This window comes from Dromiciops gliroides, chromosome 2 (genome assembly GCF_019393635.1).
Source record: "Dromiciops gliroides isolate mDroGli1 chromosome 2, mDroGli1.pri, whole genome shotgun sequence".
NCBI classification, from domain to species: domain Eukaryota; kingdom Metazoa; phylum Chordata; class Mammalia; order Microbiotheria; family Microbiotheriidae; genus Dromiciops; species Dromiciops gliroides.
The window spans coordinates 289883820-289900385 of record NC_057862.1 but is presented as its reverse complement, the minus strand read 5'-3'; the positions used below and the strand labels follow the sequence as shown (position 1 = coordinate 289900385).

Genomic DNA, 16566 nt, shown 5'->3' with positions numbered 1-16566 from the left:
AAAGAATTGCTTTGGTTAAGAAGCTGCATGACCTTTGATCCAACTATACCATTTCTAGACCCCAAAGAAATCAAAGAAAGAGTAAAAAGCCCCATATGAACATAAATATTTATGGCGACTTTTTGTCGTAGTGCCAAAAAAGTGGAAACTAAGAGGGGTCCTCCTCACTTGGGGGATGGTTGGACAAATTATTGTATATTAACATAATAAAATAAAATTGTGCTATAAGAAATGAGAAAGGGAGAATTTCAGAGAAACCTGAGAACATGTGTGTGGATTGATACTGAGTTAAGTAAGCAGAACTAGGGAAACAATTTATCCTATAACACAGTACAAACAAACAAGTTTGAAAGACTATTCTGATCTCAGTCTAGCCCATCCCTAGCATTTCTTAGGTAAGGAAATTCCTTAGCCTCTAGGGGTTAAGTGACTCGCCCAAGGTCATGGAATGGGAGGGGGGGGGGTAAGCGACAATTTCAGAATTTGACCTCCGGACGTTAAATACCTTGTTCCTTTGTTTGCGGGAGTGGGGGAAGGGAGAATGGGGGTCAGTGGTGGCCTCGGGCAGAACTAGTATAAGAATAAAGTAGGACTAGCTCTCTGGTCAGGTCTCTCGCCCCAGCGGGTGGGGGGAGTGGGCAGGAGCCTCCCTCCTCCACCCTCGGCTTCGGTCCTGGATGGCCCGGAGGATGCAGCCTATCTGGCCCCTGGGATATGAGGGCGGGGCGGAGGCGGGCACCCTCTGGGGGTAGTTTCTCCAGCCCCTGGCCCAGGCCCGGGCACTAGAGGACCAGGCTTGGCCATGGCGCGGTCGGGGGATGCTGTGCGGAGGCTGTTAGCCATTTACACTGGCGGCACCATCGGCATGCGGAGCCAGGAGGGCGGTGAGTGCGGGGGTGGTCAGGGGTGGGAGTGAGTGTGCGTGCGTGCGTGTGGTGCCACTGCCGAGTTCCCTCTGCCCACTCTTCCATCTCCCATCAGCCAGAGCGGCGAATCCTTAAAGTCGCGGCCGAGCAGGGATGCAGGTGCAGGCCGGGCTTGTGCTCTCCTCCGTCGGGTTCCCACGGGGCAGGCGCTCCTGCTGCTGGCTCACCTCCGGACCTCCGGTGGGGGTGAGTGCCGGTGGCCTCCCGGCTGCGGGCAGAGCTCACGGCTGGATGGGTTGGGCGACTGCCTGTTGTAATAGAGAGCCGAGCCCTCATCGAGCAAGTTACTTCAGGCTCGGACTTCGGTTCCCTGATCTATAAATATTGAGGCCTCTGGACCAAGTGGCTTTAACCCTTTCTGGCACTGATCTTCAGTGACCCGGTTCAGAAAGCACTTAGGCAAGTAACCGCAAACTTTCTCAACTTTCCTCTCCCTGTACGCACGCTCCCCCCGTCCTCTCCCTCCCTAGCCGAATGATTTCTTTTCATGCTCCATTGACAGCTGTCATCTCACCTTCGACTTATATACGTAGAACCTAGAAGGCATTGTAGAAGTCATAAGTGTAGGGGCCAAAGACCCTAGAGAAATGAAGTGACCTGCCTGAAGAGGACATGCACAGGTACAAGGGACAGACTCCAAATTCAGCTCTCACAGTCTGTTCAAGGCTACCCAAGAGGCAAAGCATGCCTCTTCCTGTTCAGAGCCCACACTCATCTCTTTCTCTTTTTTTTTTTTTTTAATTTTTTAGTGAGGCAATTGGGGTTAAGTGACTTGCCCAAGGTCACACAGCTGGTAAGTGTTAAGTGTCTGAGGCCGGATTTGAACTCAGGTACTCCTGACTCCAGGAGTGCTCTATCCACTGCACCATCTAGCTGCCCCTCATCTCTTTCTCTAACCTCTGACAACACTGAATGTCTGTGGTCTTCTTCACCCGTCATCGACTTCATCTTGCCAGTCCGAGGCAAGGCTAAAATAAGCCAAGTATTTATTGATGCCTCCGATGTGCCAGGCCCTGTGCTAAGCCCTGGGAATATGAAGAAAAGCAAAAGACGATCCCAACCCTGAGGAGCTCACTCTCTAATGGGGAGAGAGAATTTGCAAACAAAAATATACAAATGAACTTTATACAGGATAAATAGGAAATAATCAAGAGAAGAAAGCACTAGAATTAAGAGGGATTAGGGCAAGGCTTCCTACAGAAGGTGGGATTTTATCTGGGACTTGAAGAAACTGGAAGGTGGGACAGTGGAGGGTGGAGAACATTCCTAGCATGGGGAACAACAAAATGCCTGGAGCTAAGAGGTGGAATGTCTTGTTTGGGAGAACAGCTAGGATGCCAGTGTCCCTGGATCAAAGTATGTGGGGAGGTTTAAGGTGTAAGAAAACTAGAAAGGGGGATGCTGCTGGAGTAAGTCTGAATGGGCTTGGAATGCCAAAGAGGGTTTTGTATTTTATCCTGGGGGTGGTGGGGAGCCACTGCACTTTCTGGAAGATCCCTTTGGCACCTGACTGGAGAATAGACTGGGGAGACACTAGTCTCTTTTTATGTATGTATGTATTTTATTTTATTTTTGGGAGCAATGGGGGTTAAGTGACTTGCCCAGGGTCACACAGCCAGTAAGTGTCAAGTGTCTGAGGCTGGATTTGAACTCAGGTCCTCCTGAATCCAGGGCCGGTGCTTTATCCACTGCGCCACCTAGCCACCCCTGACCAGTCTCTTTTTAAATGCTATAAATAGGTAGAGAACATTATGTAGTCACACAGAATCAAAAACCAAGTGGTGTCATGGGGCATGAGCAGTTTGGGGATGTCATAATCACACAGGCAATGGAAACATCAAGCAATCAGTTTTCCTTCCTGCATAGACTTTAACCAAATAAACACTTGACTGGTTCGGATGAACTTCATGATTGAGTTTGTCATCTTTTTAAGGGACTGCGTGCTTGCCAGCTAAATCATTCTCTCAAATCAACTGAAAGTCCCTCACAAAGGTGGGGGCAGGGTTTGACTCTTTACCATTTATAGGACCACCTTCTCATCTATCCCAGAGACTTGTCCCAGCCTGGGGTTTCTAGTCTCAACTCTTTTTTTTTTTTTTTTTTGCAGGGCAGTGAGGATTAAGTGACTTGTCCAGGGTCACACAGCTAGTAAGTGTCAAGTGTCTGAGGCCAGATTTGAACTCAGGTCCTCCTGAATCCAGGGCCAGTGCTTTATCCACTGTGCTACCTAGCTGCCCTGCTAGTCTCAACTCTTTATCAGATTCACTTGTCAAAAAGTTGCTTCCATTCTCTGACCCTTGATTTCCTCCTCTGTAACTGAAAAATGTTTGACTCAATTGTATTCAGGGGCCCTTTCAGAAGGGCCAGAACTGCGTAGTGCATAGAGAACCACCCTTTCCAGGCAGATCTGGGTTGAAATTCTGTGTTCTGACACACACTAGCTTGTGTGACTATGGACCGGCAACTTAACCTCTCAATGTCACAGATAACTTTCTTTTTTCTTTTTTTTTCGGGGCAATGGGGGTTAAGTGACTTGCCCAACGTCACACAGCTAGTAAGTGTCAAGTGTCTGAGGCCGGATTTGAACTCAGGAACTCTTGAATCCAGGGCCGGTGCTTTATCCACTGCGACACCTAGCTGCTCCTACAGATAACTTTCTAAAAGAATGGTATAGTGTTGGTAGTTAATAAAATTATCTAGATGGCACAGTGGGTAGAATGTTAGTCTTGAAATCTGGCCTCAGATACTTACTAGCTGTTTGACCTTGTATAAGTTACTTAACTTCTGCCTGCCTCAGTTTCCTCAACTGTAATAATAGCAAATAAGAGTGCCTATCTCCCAGGGTTGTTGTGAAAGTAACCGCAAACTTTCTCAACTTTCCTCTCACCCTGGGCAAGTCACTTAAGTGTTGAGGCAGGGTTTAGCTAATAATTGTCAGAGTCTAGGCTCAAATCCAGTATTGTATCTAGTAATCTACACTGCCACTAGACTCAGTGAGCATTTATTACATTTCAGGAATGTTGGGCATACAAAGACAAATGAAACAGCTCCTGACCTTGGGGAAGCTTACATTTTATTGGAGATAGTAACATGTAGCCATAAAAGTCTATAAAAAAAACAAGCACTAGGTAAGTTCTGGGAAAGGGACAAACTGGACAAAGGGACGATCAGGAAAGGCAAGTAGGAGGTGATTCTTAGGCTGCCCTTGGCAGGAAACCGAGGATGCTGAGGAATGTGAGAAGGAAGAACCCAGGCCCCCAGGCTCATTGGAATACAAATATAAGATGGAGAGGGAGTGTTTTTCCAACCCAGGACAACTTACAGTTCATATTGACCCTCTAATAAGGGCTTCTGAGTGATGGGGTTGGGGACTTTGGGGAAAGGCATCAGTGTTGAACGATTCCTCTAGGCCTCCCTGGCTTCTTAGCTGTGCAGACCGAATTATGGCAGGCAAAGGAGAATTCAACCATATTCTGGACCTCTGGACCTCTTCTTCCTCTTTCCTTTCCCCTTTCCCTTCCCCTCCCCTTATCAGCAGTTGGGGGGAAAATTCTAGGGTATATTCTTGGCTTTGGTGAGACTGTTGGTCTTGTCTGCATTGAGAGAAGTCTTCCTGTTTGGACAGCTCCGGTGTAATAAAAGAAGGCCTGGATTTGGAGGCTGGACACTTGGACTTGAGTCTTGGTTTGCCTCTACTGTCTAGCCTTGCTGTCCTGGGCACATGACTTCTCTGACTCTTTAAGGCAGGGTGGCATGGACCCCTGTGGCAGTCTGATGAAGCCTATGGAGCCCTTCTCAGAATAATGTCTTCAGATGCATGAGAAACTCAGGCTCTAAAGAAACCAATTCTACTAAAATACAGGAATCAAAATATATTTTTATGAAAAGTTCATGGACCTCAATTCAAGTACCTCTGATCGAAGGATGTTGTTTGTCCTTCCTCTCTAAGAGGACTATGATATCAGGGTGATGGGAACTGTATTTAAAAGTGAATTGGATTTAAATGATGGAGGTCTGTGCAAGGTCACCAACCTTACTCTCTCCTCCTGAGCCATTTGGGTCCAGGAGAACTGGAGATGGCCCCAGATGTTTTAAGGCAATTGGGATTAAGTGACTTATCCAGGGTCACACAGCTAGTAAGTGTCTCAGGTGAGATTTGAACTCAGGTCCACCCAACTTCAGGGCCAGAGCTCTGTCCACTGTATTACCTAGCTGTCCCTATGGATCTAGGAATAATAAATATTACTACTTTCCTACAGGATTGTTTTTTTTTTTTTTTTTTAGTGAGGCAATTGGGGTTAAGTGACTTGCCCAGGGTCACACAGCTAGTAAGTGTTAAGTGTCTGAGGCCAGATTTGAACTCAGGTACTCCTGACTCCAGGGCTGGTGCTCTATCCACTGCGCCACCTAGCTGCCCCCCAGGATTGTTTTTTAAGGGAAAATGGTTTTTTAAATTTCAAGAAAGTTGAAATGAGATTGATTCTGGGATAGTCTAATTAATAAATTACTAAGTATCTGGGGAAAAAAAGAAAGTTGAAATGAGTGATAATGATAATCACCTTTGATATTGACTTGCTGTGTGACCTTGGGCAAGTCGCTTGGCTTCAGCACTTCTGTCCAATGACTAGTTGACCTCTACGGTTCTTTGAATCCACCTAGCTTGAGGTATTAATAATCAACTAGGTTATTATGTTCTCTGGAGGCATCGATCACAGCAAACTTGTTTGGTATATCACTGTTGAAACAACTCTTGCTTTCACTGGGTAAACAGCTATTCCTAGTGTGGGAGGATCAGCCCCTGTGCACTTCCAAAGTTCAGGGAACTGGGGTTTGAAGGGGAAAAGGTGGAGAAGTTAATTTGAAAAGGATGTTTCCTGTATGCAATAGGAGGAACATAACTAACCTTTCTGTATTACACTTTAAGGTTTGTAAAATGCCTTATCCCTTTTGATTCTGTTATGGGCCCCCGGGGTACCTCAGAAGTTTTCTGCAGTAAATCAAAGAACCTTCTCCTTGAAAAACTAAACCAAAAGACACAACCACCACCCTTGATTCCAGTCTCCTCCACCCCTTGGGGAGTTAAGATTAGGTGTGGCTGCTGCCTTTGTGGCATGACGGGGAGAGAGATGGCTTTAGAGATCCAGAACCACCCCATACCCAACTTCCCCCAGCCACCATCTGTGGCGGATGGTCCTTCCCCAATAAGGGAACTTTCCACAATCAGATGATCACCTCATTGGACCACCATTGGTCCTCTATAAAAGGATCTGCCTGGCTCCTGCTTGAGAAAGGTATCTCAGCAAGCCAAGCCTCTGTGCCAGGACTTCTCTCCATGAGAAGTCCAAGGATTTCTCTCTTGGTTTTTTTCCCCCTAGCACCTAAATAAACTATTATTTTATTCCAATTGGATTTGTGTGCAAGAGGGTATAATTCTTTAAAGAGGAATTCCTAAGGACTCCTACCCCGCCCCCCCCATCAATTTCCCCCATAACAATTCTTTAAAAAAAGTTTTATAGATAGCTTTCTTTATATTGATCATTTCTTACCCCCTCCAGACTGAACCCTCTCTTGTGACACAGAAAACAATTAAATGAAAATATTCTGTAGCATGCCTTCCAATGATAGTCTGTCCTAGTAGTCTTGTACCTCTATGCCATGAGGAAGAGGATTTATGTTTCAGCATCTCTTCTCTTGGATCTTTATTGGTTTTCCAATGATGTGCAACTTCCTTTCAGTGACTTTGTTTCATTTATCTTCCCATAGTCATTGTGTATATAATGCCCTCGTTTTTTCTGCTTATTTCAATTTGCATCATCAGTTCATACAAATTATGATTAATACACTACTCTGTGTTTTGGGCACATGTCAGCCAGAAACAATTTTTTAAATTAATTTATCTTATTCTAAATCCAGGCATTTCTGGGTGAGAGACAGGAAAAGTGAGACATAGAGAGAGGTGACCTATAGTCCATCACCATTTCCCTAGCTTACGATGACCTTCCTGATTAGTTTCTCACAGAGTTCACTTATGCCCTTAGACATTTATTTAACACGACAATTTGAAGTAACATTTATAGGAATCTTCAAAAAGGAAAAGGTGATGAAATCCAGTTTGGGTTTAACATTTTATTCCATCACTGAATCTCCTAAAACTACCCAATTCCTTCTTTGACCACTGCTATCCCAGGCTCTCCAGTAATAATCAAAGGAACCTTCTTCTTCCGGTGATCAATACCCAGATCCCTTCAGGAAATAAGGAAAGACCTGCACTGCCCTTGGGAGGCCCATAACTCAGTCCTGGATGGGGAAGACCAGATTGTAACTAGCTCAGAGATGTTTCTTGTCCCAAGTTTGGTTACTTAATCCATTTCCTGGGCCTTCAGCTCTCATTCTTGACCTTTTACACACTTTCTGAAAGAAAGGCCTTAAGGAAGGATTTTAGTAAAGGGTATTGTTTCCTAAGAAGTTTAATCTAAGTACTGATGGAGTTTCCTCCTTTTACTTAAGTTTAGAAAGAACTTTAGACTGGAGAAATAATGACTTCTTCATGTTTTATCAGTGATGTTCAAAGCAATTGTATAGTGTTCTTAATATCTTATTTTAAACTTTGGAACACCCTATATTTCCTCCTCCCCATTCCCTACCCCCACTTTGCCATTTCTCTTCTAACTCTATTTCATTGACTTTACTCATGCAAAGGAGTTTCAATTTTATGTTGTCATCCCATTTGATTCTCATACCTCATTGAGGTATGGGATGCAATTTATAGTAATTCTACTTCATTTATTATAGAAACTGAACTCAGATACAGAAACTTGCCTAAAGTCACATAGGCAGTAAGTTTCAGAGTCAGTTGACCTGACCCAAACCCAGCACTTTGCATATCAGAAGAGGTAGTTCAGCAGTGTACAAACTGTGCTAAATTTGAAGTCAGAAGACACCATGGTTGAAATCCCCCCTTGTGATGCTAGCTGACCATGACCACGACTATGGGCAAACTCTTCTCTGTATGGATACCCTAAAGCCTTGGCAGTTGTTCAATGTCTTGTGCTCTGTAAACCTGGGAAGCTATATAAATCTTTTTTTTTTTTTGCAGGGCAATGAGGGCTAAGTGACTTGCCCAGGGTCACACAACTAGTTAAGTGTCAAGTGTCTGAGGCCAGATTTGAACTCAGGTCCTCCTGAATCCAGGGCTGGTGCTTTATCTACTGCACCACCTAGCTGCCCTAGAAATCTTTTTTTGTTGTTGTTTGTGGGTTTTTTTTTTGTTTTTTGTTTTTTTGGCAAGGCAATTGGGGTTAAGTGACTTGCCTAGGGTCACACAGCCAGTAAGTGTTAAGTGTCTGAGGCTGGATTTGTACTCAGGTCCTCCTGACTCCAGGGCTGGTGCTCCATCCACTGCGCCACCTAGCTGCCCCTTTTTTCCCCCCTATAAATCTTAATTACTGTTGCCTTTGCCACAATATGCTGCCAAGTAGTGATTGGTCTCCACTGATACCCTTCCATTTTCTCATATAAGTGAAGTGGTTGCCAGATGATTCTAAATTAAACACAGTTTAAAAAAATGCTAAAGGCCAAGTTTATGTGAAAAAGATCTGTGAGTTTTAGTGGAACTTAAGTTCAGTATGATTCAACAGTGTAACATAGCGATCAAGAAAACTAGTTTTAGACTTTTTTAAGAGAGGCATTGTGTCCAGAGCTAGGGAGGTGATAATCTTGAGCTGATTTTTGCTCTAGGCGGACCCCCATCTGGGGGATTTCTGGGATCTCATTTTAGGAAACTCATTGATAAGCTGGAGATAGTTCAGAACAGGCTGACTAGAATGGGGAAGGGACTGGTGACCAATGAATAGAGTGGTTGAGCATTATAAGATGTTTCATTTGTATTGGAGAAGATTTCATAGGGCAGGGCACTTGATCACTAGTCTTCAAAGTGGGCTGTTCTGTGGAAGAGAAAGCACAGCTTTATTCTGCTTGACCCTAGAGGATAGAAGTCAGGGAAAGAAGGTAGATTCAAAAGCCCCATGTTAACTTGCTAACAATTATAATTGTCTATAAGTAGAAGAGAGACCTATGGGAGGGAGTGGATTTCCTCTCACTGGAAGGTTCATAAGCAGAGGCTGAATTGTTGGGTGTGTTGGAGAACTGGATTAAAAGGTCCCTTTCCTACTCTCAGATTTTGTGATTCTGATTCAGGTGGGGCTGCCATTATCCATTGTGGTGACAAGTGGCTACCTGTGTGGTCTAGGATGATAAGTTCTAAGAAGGCGCCCTCAGCTGCTTACAACCCTGCCTGAAATAGTACCCAGAGTTTCCTTCCTTAGGACCATGGGGATATTGTCTCCATGATGATTGGGGTCGGGGTGGAGAAGGATAGGGCAAGCACAGTTGTTCTCCCCAACATTGACCTCAACTCCCTGTCCCTGGAGAGTGTAACTTCTTTTTGGTCCTACCAAGGTAGAAAACCTTGTACCCTTGGCAAGTCAGCCATAGTTTTCTCATCTGTAAAATAATAATAATAATAATAATAATAATAATAATAATAATAACAATAATACCCATTTCACAGGATTGTTATGAGGATCAAATGAGTTAATATATATAAAGTGCTTTGTAAACCTTAAAGTGTTATAAAAACTGCTGTTCCTGCTGTTGTAGGAAACTTGTCATCCAAGCACTGGCCTGGCTAAGTGAAGAGACCCCAAACTAGAGGGATGGCTATGAGAAAATTCTGAGATATGAGAGATTTTTTTTTTTAATCAGACAGTAATGCAGGAAAACTATCTGCTAAGGTGTATAGGGGCTCTCTATGTTGGTGAAGGGAGGACCAGCAGGGATGAAATCTGGAATGTGGAAATAAATAAAGTCACCTCTATGATTTAATTGGGTTCCAACAACAACCATTTGACATAGGTAGCACGACTATTATTAGGACCATGGATCTAAAACTGAAAGGGACCTGAGAAGTCATTCATTCCAGCCCCTTCATTTTATGAATAAAAACGTTGAGGCTAAGAGTTTAAGAGGCTTGCCTAATGTCACACACACAATAAGTGGCAGAGATGGGATTTTGAATTCAAATTCTGAGACTCCTAAGTTTGGTGCTTTTCCCACTGTACCATGTTAGAAAGCAGGACCAGAGAGGAGAATCCTCATCTTACAAATGGGGGTGTTATACTACATGGCTTCTAAATTGCATTAAAAAAAATGTATTCTAACTCTGGAAATCTCTGTTCCGGAGTTCTGTGTTCCAGTCCTGCCTACGACCCATCCTGTGACTGATTTCCCAAAGGAAATGACCTCTATCACTTAGCCTCAAACTCTGTCCTGACTATTCTGGTGTTGCTTTCTAGGAAACAGCTGGTTAATTGTTAAATGTTCTTTTCTATACCTCTCTGCCCCTAGACCCTGTAGAGACTTGGAGGAATGTGGGAGGTGGGAACCCTTCTCCCAGCCAGATTTGGACTATGACCTTTTGGGGGTTGGGGTGTGAGAATCACTGAGCTTAGAAACCCAGAGTCATGCTATCTTTTCAGGTTGATCCTTTGTGGAAGTGGGAGTCACAGGATTATAAGATTTAGAACTGGGGCAGCTGGGTGGTGCAGTGGATAAAGCACTGGCCTTGGATTCAGGAGGACCTGAGTTCAAATCCAGCCTCAGACACTTGACACTTACTAGCTGTGTGACCCTAGGCAAGTCACTTAACCCCAATTGCCTCACCAAAAAAAAAAAAAAAAAAGATTTAGAACTGGAAGGCGTTTCAGAAAACACCCAGTATAGCCCCCTTATAAGGTGAAAACTGAGTTAAGTGGGTACGAAACTCCTTGATTAGGTAGTGAAGTATCGCTCTGGTCCCCTCTCCTGGCAGAGCCAGGCTGATACATCTACTTGTCAGGGTCCTAGGGTACCTTGAGAGGTTGAGGTATCCTCTTTTGGATGCCCAAAAGGAGTTTTCATTTTATGTTATCATCCTATATGATTCTGATGCCCCACTGAGAAATATAATGCAAGTTTTATTAATTCCATTTCATAGATGCAGAAGGTGAGGCTCAAAAAGATAGTGACCTGCCTGCCCTAGGTGACACAGTCTGTAAGTTTCAGAGTCAGGTTTCCTGCCCCCAAGTCAAGCCAGATCTTGGCTTAGCCCCACTAGCTGTGCCCTTGCCCCATTAGAGGCCAGTTACTACCGTCCAGTTCTGTTTGACCAGTTAACATAGATTTCCTTTTACAAAGGGATATTTACTTCAAAGGTGTAGCAAGAATAAATTACCACCATTTCCCTTCCAACACCCTGAGGGCATATTTCTCTCAGCCTTGTTGGTCTCCAATGAGGCTCAGTTTGGCTGAGTTCCTACATAGACTTCATCACACTGAGTTCGTATACAGATGTGACACGACTGCTGGATGAGCCTGCATCTCAGCTACCTCTGGTCTGGGGTCTTGAGGGTCACTTCTTGCTCCTTTGGGCATCATTGGTGTGTTGGCTCTGAAACCCAGACTTGAGAATTGTTGGAATACCTAAGTACCCTCTGGCTTTTCTAGACTGTAGAGATTCCACTCTTTTCACCAAGAACAGAAAAGCACATTCTTCTCTTTCAGAATTGTCTCTCACTGGTTGCCATGACTGAAGGAATCACTGAATGAGGGCAAAAACAAGTGCAGCAAAAGAAACAGCTAACTCTGACAGGCCTTTTTGAATGCTTTCTCAGCTAATCAGCTGCCCCTTCAACACATGGTTAACAGACTGGATTCAGCTATAGCTACACAACCTCCTGATTCTCTAGGGAGTGAGCTCCCCATCCTCTTCCTAGTGGACAAACATCCTGTAATCTTTTCATGTGTCACAGCTTTATTACATGTTAAAAATTGGTAGCAAACCCAGGACTTCTTGCTTTGAGTCTTGTTCTGTTGCCTGTAATCCACATCAAGGGAATCATCATGGTTGAAGTGGGACTGAATGATAACGTACTAGACTTAAGAGTTAGGAAACCCGAGTTCAAATTTGACCTCATTCACTTAAAAGCTGTGTGACCCTAGGCAAGTTACCTAACCTCTTGGGCTTTGGTTCCTTATCTGTAAAATGAAGGGATTGGACTCTTTGGTCTCTAAGGTCTCTTCCAACTCTAGGGCTATGAGCCTATAATCCCTTGTACTCCCCAGACTCAGTGCCTCTGGGGCAGCTTGGATAGAGCACTGGCCCTGGAGTCAGGAGGACCTCAGACACTTAACACTTACTGGCTGTGTGACCCTGGGCAAGTCACTTAATCCCAATTGCCTCACTAAAAAAAAAGAAAAAAAAAGAAAAAAAAATCAGTGCCTCTGCCCTGATCTTACTGAAGCTCTTACAAAGAGAGTGTAGCCTGAGTAGACAAGACTCTGTCTTGTTCACCCCACTAGATATGCTTCTGAAAAGTTGCGTCTAAGCTGAATTTAAAAAAAAACATAATCTTATATTAAAGACACTGGGAGAACTCATCTGTTAATGAAAATTTTGGAGTGGGAAGAGACTTCAGAAGCCATATAGTTCAAACTCTACCTGAGCATACTCTTCTAAGATTGGTCTTTTAAATTTTGTTTTGAGATGATGGGGAACTGATTTCTTCCTGAGGCAATCCCCACTGTTGGAAGACTGCTTGATTTGGGAAATTTTTCCTTATATCCAGACAAAACCCATCTCTTAGCAACCACTATTTATTGTTCCTAGTTCTTTGTGCTGAGGCTGAACAAATTGAATCTTTCTTCCATATTGTTGTTTGTCCTTCATTTTTGAAGAGGACCAATGATATCACAGGATGATATCTTGATTTGTCTAAGAATTTAAGTGACTTAGAGTTGCACAAAATGGTCAGCCTTACTTTCTCTTCCTAAGTCATCAAAGTCAGCGGCAAGGCAAAAGTCAGGATGACTGATGATGACCTGGGATATAGTGCCTTGGTGTCTTCAGTGTCTAACCAAGCTCTAAGCTTTCCACAGCACCTGCTTTAGTTGCCTTCATGGCTGTTGGAACAAACTGGCCTCATCCATCCATTGTACTGGAGGAAGTGTTCTTGGGGTGGATTCACTGATATGACCTATCAGTTACCTTCAACCTGGTGGTTTAGCCCATCTGCCAAGATGCTTTACTGGGGTGTGGCCACTGTGCATGCTATAGTTTTTTGGATCAACAGGTGAGAGTTAGGTGACAATTGGACACCAAAGATGGATGAGTAGCCCTGAAAGGCATTTGGCAAGCCCTTACACTAGAGGTTCTAGTCCTCCCTGAACATCCCATACTCCCCTTTCTTCCATATAATCACCCTTTAAATACTTGATGATAGCTGTCCCATTGTCCAAGAGCACCTTCCCCAATTCCTTCAGTCCAACTCAAAACATTTCTGTTAAATATCTACAGCATACAGGGCACTGGACTAAGCACATAAAAATAATGACACTTTCCCTATTTTCTTTTCTTTTTTTTGCTGAGAGGCAATTGGGGTTACATGACTTGCCCAGGGTCACACAGCTAGTAAGTGTTGTGTCTGAGGCCAGATTTGAATTCAGGTCCTCCTGAATCCAGGGTCGGTGCTCTATCCACTGCACCACCTAGCTGCCCCACTTTCCCTATTTTCAAGGAACTTATAAGCTAGTTTTGTGGGTGTGACAAATAAGGAAGATACAGGGACAAAAGCTAGATCTAGACAAAAATGTTTTAGGGAGCCTTGAAGATTTTCAGCCTTAGTGAAACAGGTGGGTTAGAACTTGAAAGATTTTGTGGAGGAGGTGGGCCACGATCCAACAGGGAATTCCACCTCACACTTACCACCTGAATGACCTTGGACAAGTGCCTTAGCCTTTCTGGGCCTCTCTAAAAATGAGGAGGGTGTTGTAGATGACCTCTGAGGTTCTTTCTACTTCTAGATTGATGATTCAATGAAATGAGGAGGACGTGTGCCAGGTTTGTGGAATCTTCTACTTGGTTCTGTAGAGTCTCCAATCCCCTTCCTGTCCCTGGAAGCAAGACTGTGGGGAATTTTTTTTATAAAATGATAAACCCCTTTTGGAGTGTGAGTTCAGAGAATAACCAGTTTATGAACACCTGTTTGAAATAATCCATACATACATGGCCACATACATATATATACATACACACACACACACATATGGTCATATCACCCTCCACTCCCCTGACTACCTCCCACTTATTTCCAGGGGAGAGGGGGGTGCACCCCCCACCCCAACCCCGTGGCCTTGGGAATTGAATTATAAACAAAGACTAGGCTTTTGGAAGGAAGAAGGGAAGAAATTGAAAAAATAAGTAGGAGAGTTGGGGAGAGAAGGGCGTGCCAGTCTACTAAGTGATATATACACATTCTCTTGTTTGAGACTGTCTCCTCACATTGCCTTGATGTATTCACTTCCCCTTGACACATTTCCATTAGAAGTGCATTTCATAGGGCAGCTAGGTGGTGCAGTGGATAGAGCACCAGCCCTGGATTCAGGAGGACCTGAGTTCAAATCTGGCCTCAGACACTTACTAAGCTGTGTGACCCTGGGCAAGTCACTTAACCCCAATTGCGTCACCAAAAAAAAAAAAAAGGAGAAGAAGAAGTGTATTTCATTAAATTGGCTGCTTATTCTGAAAAGAGTAGTGATTAGAAGAGTTGCTTAAAGGTCAGTGAGCTATAATGGAGAGATTGATGGAATTGGAATAAGAAAATCTCAATTAAAACACAGTGTCTGACACATAGTAAGTGCTTAATACATGTTATTGATTGATTGAACCAGAGTCTTCATTATTGGGCTTATATCCCATTGACAAGAAGCATGTCCCCATATAATCCAAAATTTTTATAGCAGCACTTTTTGTGATAACTAAGAATTGGAAACAAATTAGATGCCCATCAGTTGGGAAATGGCTAAACAAATTGTGGCATATGAATTGAAGTAAGCAGAGCCAAAATATCTATCTATCCATCCATCCGTCTGTCTGTCCGTCCATCCATCTACAATAAGTACAACAATGTAAATGAAAAGAATAATCACATATCAAAAAAATCAAAAGTAGATGTAACAAAATTATAAAGATCAAGGACTCAAATGAAGAGATAGGAGAAGATGCCCCTAACTTAATCCTTTGTGGAGGTGAAAGGTCCACAGGTGTTCCATACTGCACATGTTTTTGGACTTTTTTCTATGGATCAATAAATTGTGCTTTTTGCCATTTCTTCTCTAAAAAGAAAAAAAGAAATCACCATTTCACCTCTAAAATATACTCTCTGTTATATGGGATGACTCTCTGGGAGGGAGAAGGAGCAGAAATACTTGAGATAATTATGATGATGTAAGAAACAGAAGATATCAATAAAAACTTATTTTTTTAAAAGTGTTATTACTAGAGGTCAAAGGTCCTTTACATTTTTTGTCTTTGTTTCCCTGGTGTTTGATGCAGAGCCTGGCATAGAGTAGGTGATTAATAAATGCTTTTTAATTTTGATTCCTAACAGCTAAAGCTGCCCATACATGGAATGGATGGTTGTGAATTCAGGAGGTAGTGAGTTCTCTGGCATGGGAGCTTGAATGAACATTTGTTGGGAAGTAAAATAGAGGAGATTCTTACTCAGGATCTCTGATTTCCCTTGGTTTTTGTTTTTTTTGGGGGCAGTGCAATGAGGGTTAAGTGACTTGCCCAGGGTCACACAGCTAGTGTCAAGTGTTTGAGGCCAGATTTGAACTCAGGTCCTCCTGAATCCAGGGCTGGTGCTTTATCCACTGCACCACCTAGCTGCCCTTCTGATTTTCCTTCTAATGCAGAGAGCCTATGATTTTATGAAGGCCTCATATGGGAACTGAACCATATCATATCACATGGTTTCCATGAGAAAATTTTTTCAGAGGCCAAAATAATCCACATGCAGGGACATATATGGTAAAATTTTTAGAACACACCCTATTCATAAACAAGGGGACTTCCCTTTTCGCACGTGCTTGTAAATTTGTTTTTTTGTATGATCCCAGAAATGATGGCTTACCTGGATTTGAGGCTGTGAGCCTATCACTGGCTCCTTCTTGGTAGCAATTCAGTAATGGACTTCAGTCTTCTACTCTCTTTTTTAAAAATTTTATTGGTGGGGCAATAAGGGTTGAGTGACTTGCCCAAGGTCATGCAGCTATTAAGTGTCATGTGTCTGAGGCCAGATTTGAACTCAGGTCCTCCTGAATTTGGGGCTGGTGCTTTATCCACTGTGCCACCTAGCTTCCCCCTGGTTTTCTACTCTTACTCTGAAAACTTGGTTTTGGCTTTGTTTTCTGGTAGTCACTAGCAGTTGTAAAATGCCTTTTTTCAGCTCTTCAAAAAGGACTTGGATAAGGATAGAGCAGAGATGGTGGCAGAGCTGCTTTGGGGCAGGCTAGCTCCTTTTCTAGAGTCCCCCAGACTTCCACGGATTTTGGACTTGACCAGAAGGCAAAGTACCCAGAAGGCTTCTTGTTTGACGCTGACCTTTAAGGGGACTGGTGGGCAGGGGGCAAAACACCCAAGCAAATGTGAGACTAAGAACTAAAGAGGAAGGAAAACCGTGGCCAACAGGTGGAGAATGGTGATGTGGAGCCAGAGCTGTATGCCAGCTCACTGAGCTCTCATCATGGAGTTAACAGAATGGCA

At 43.5% G+C, this 16566-nt stretch overlaps 1 protein-coding gene across 5 annotated transcripts in view; it reads left to right on the top strand.

Moving 5' to 3' along the window:
- Positions 1 to 593: 593 nt before the first annotated feature.
- ASPG (asparaginase) overlaps positions 594 to 16566 on the top strand; it is a 140827-nt gene continuing 124854 nt past the window's right edge. For 4 of the 5 annotated variants that reach the window (XM_043989650.1, XM_043989649.1, XM_043989648.1 and 1 more), the window contains exon 1: positions 594 to 884. In XM_043989650.1, coding sequence (XP_043845585.1) covers positions 803 to 884 — 82 coding nt within the window. In that variant the 5' untranslated portion in view covers positions 594 to 802. The remainder of the gene's footprint in view (positions 885 to 16566) is intronic. The other variant, XM_043989646.1, reaches the window with a different exon arrangement.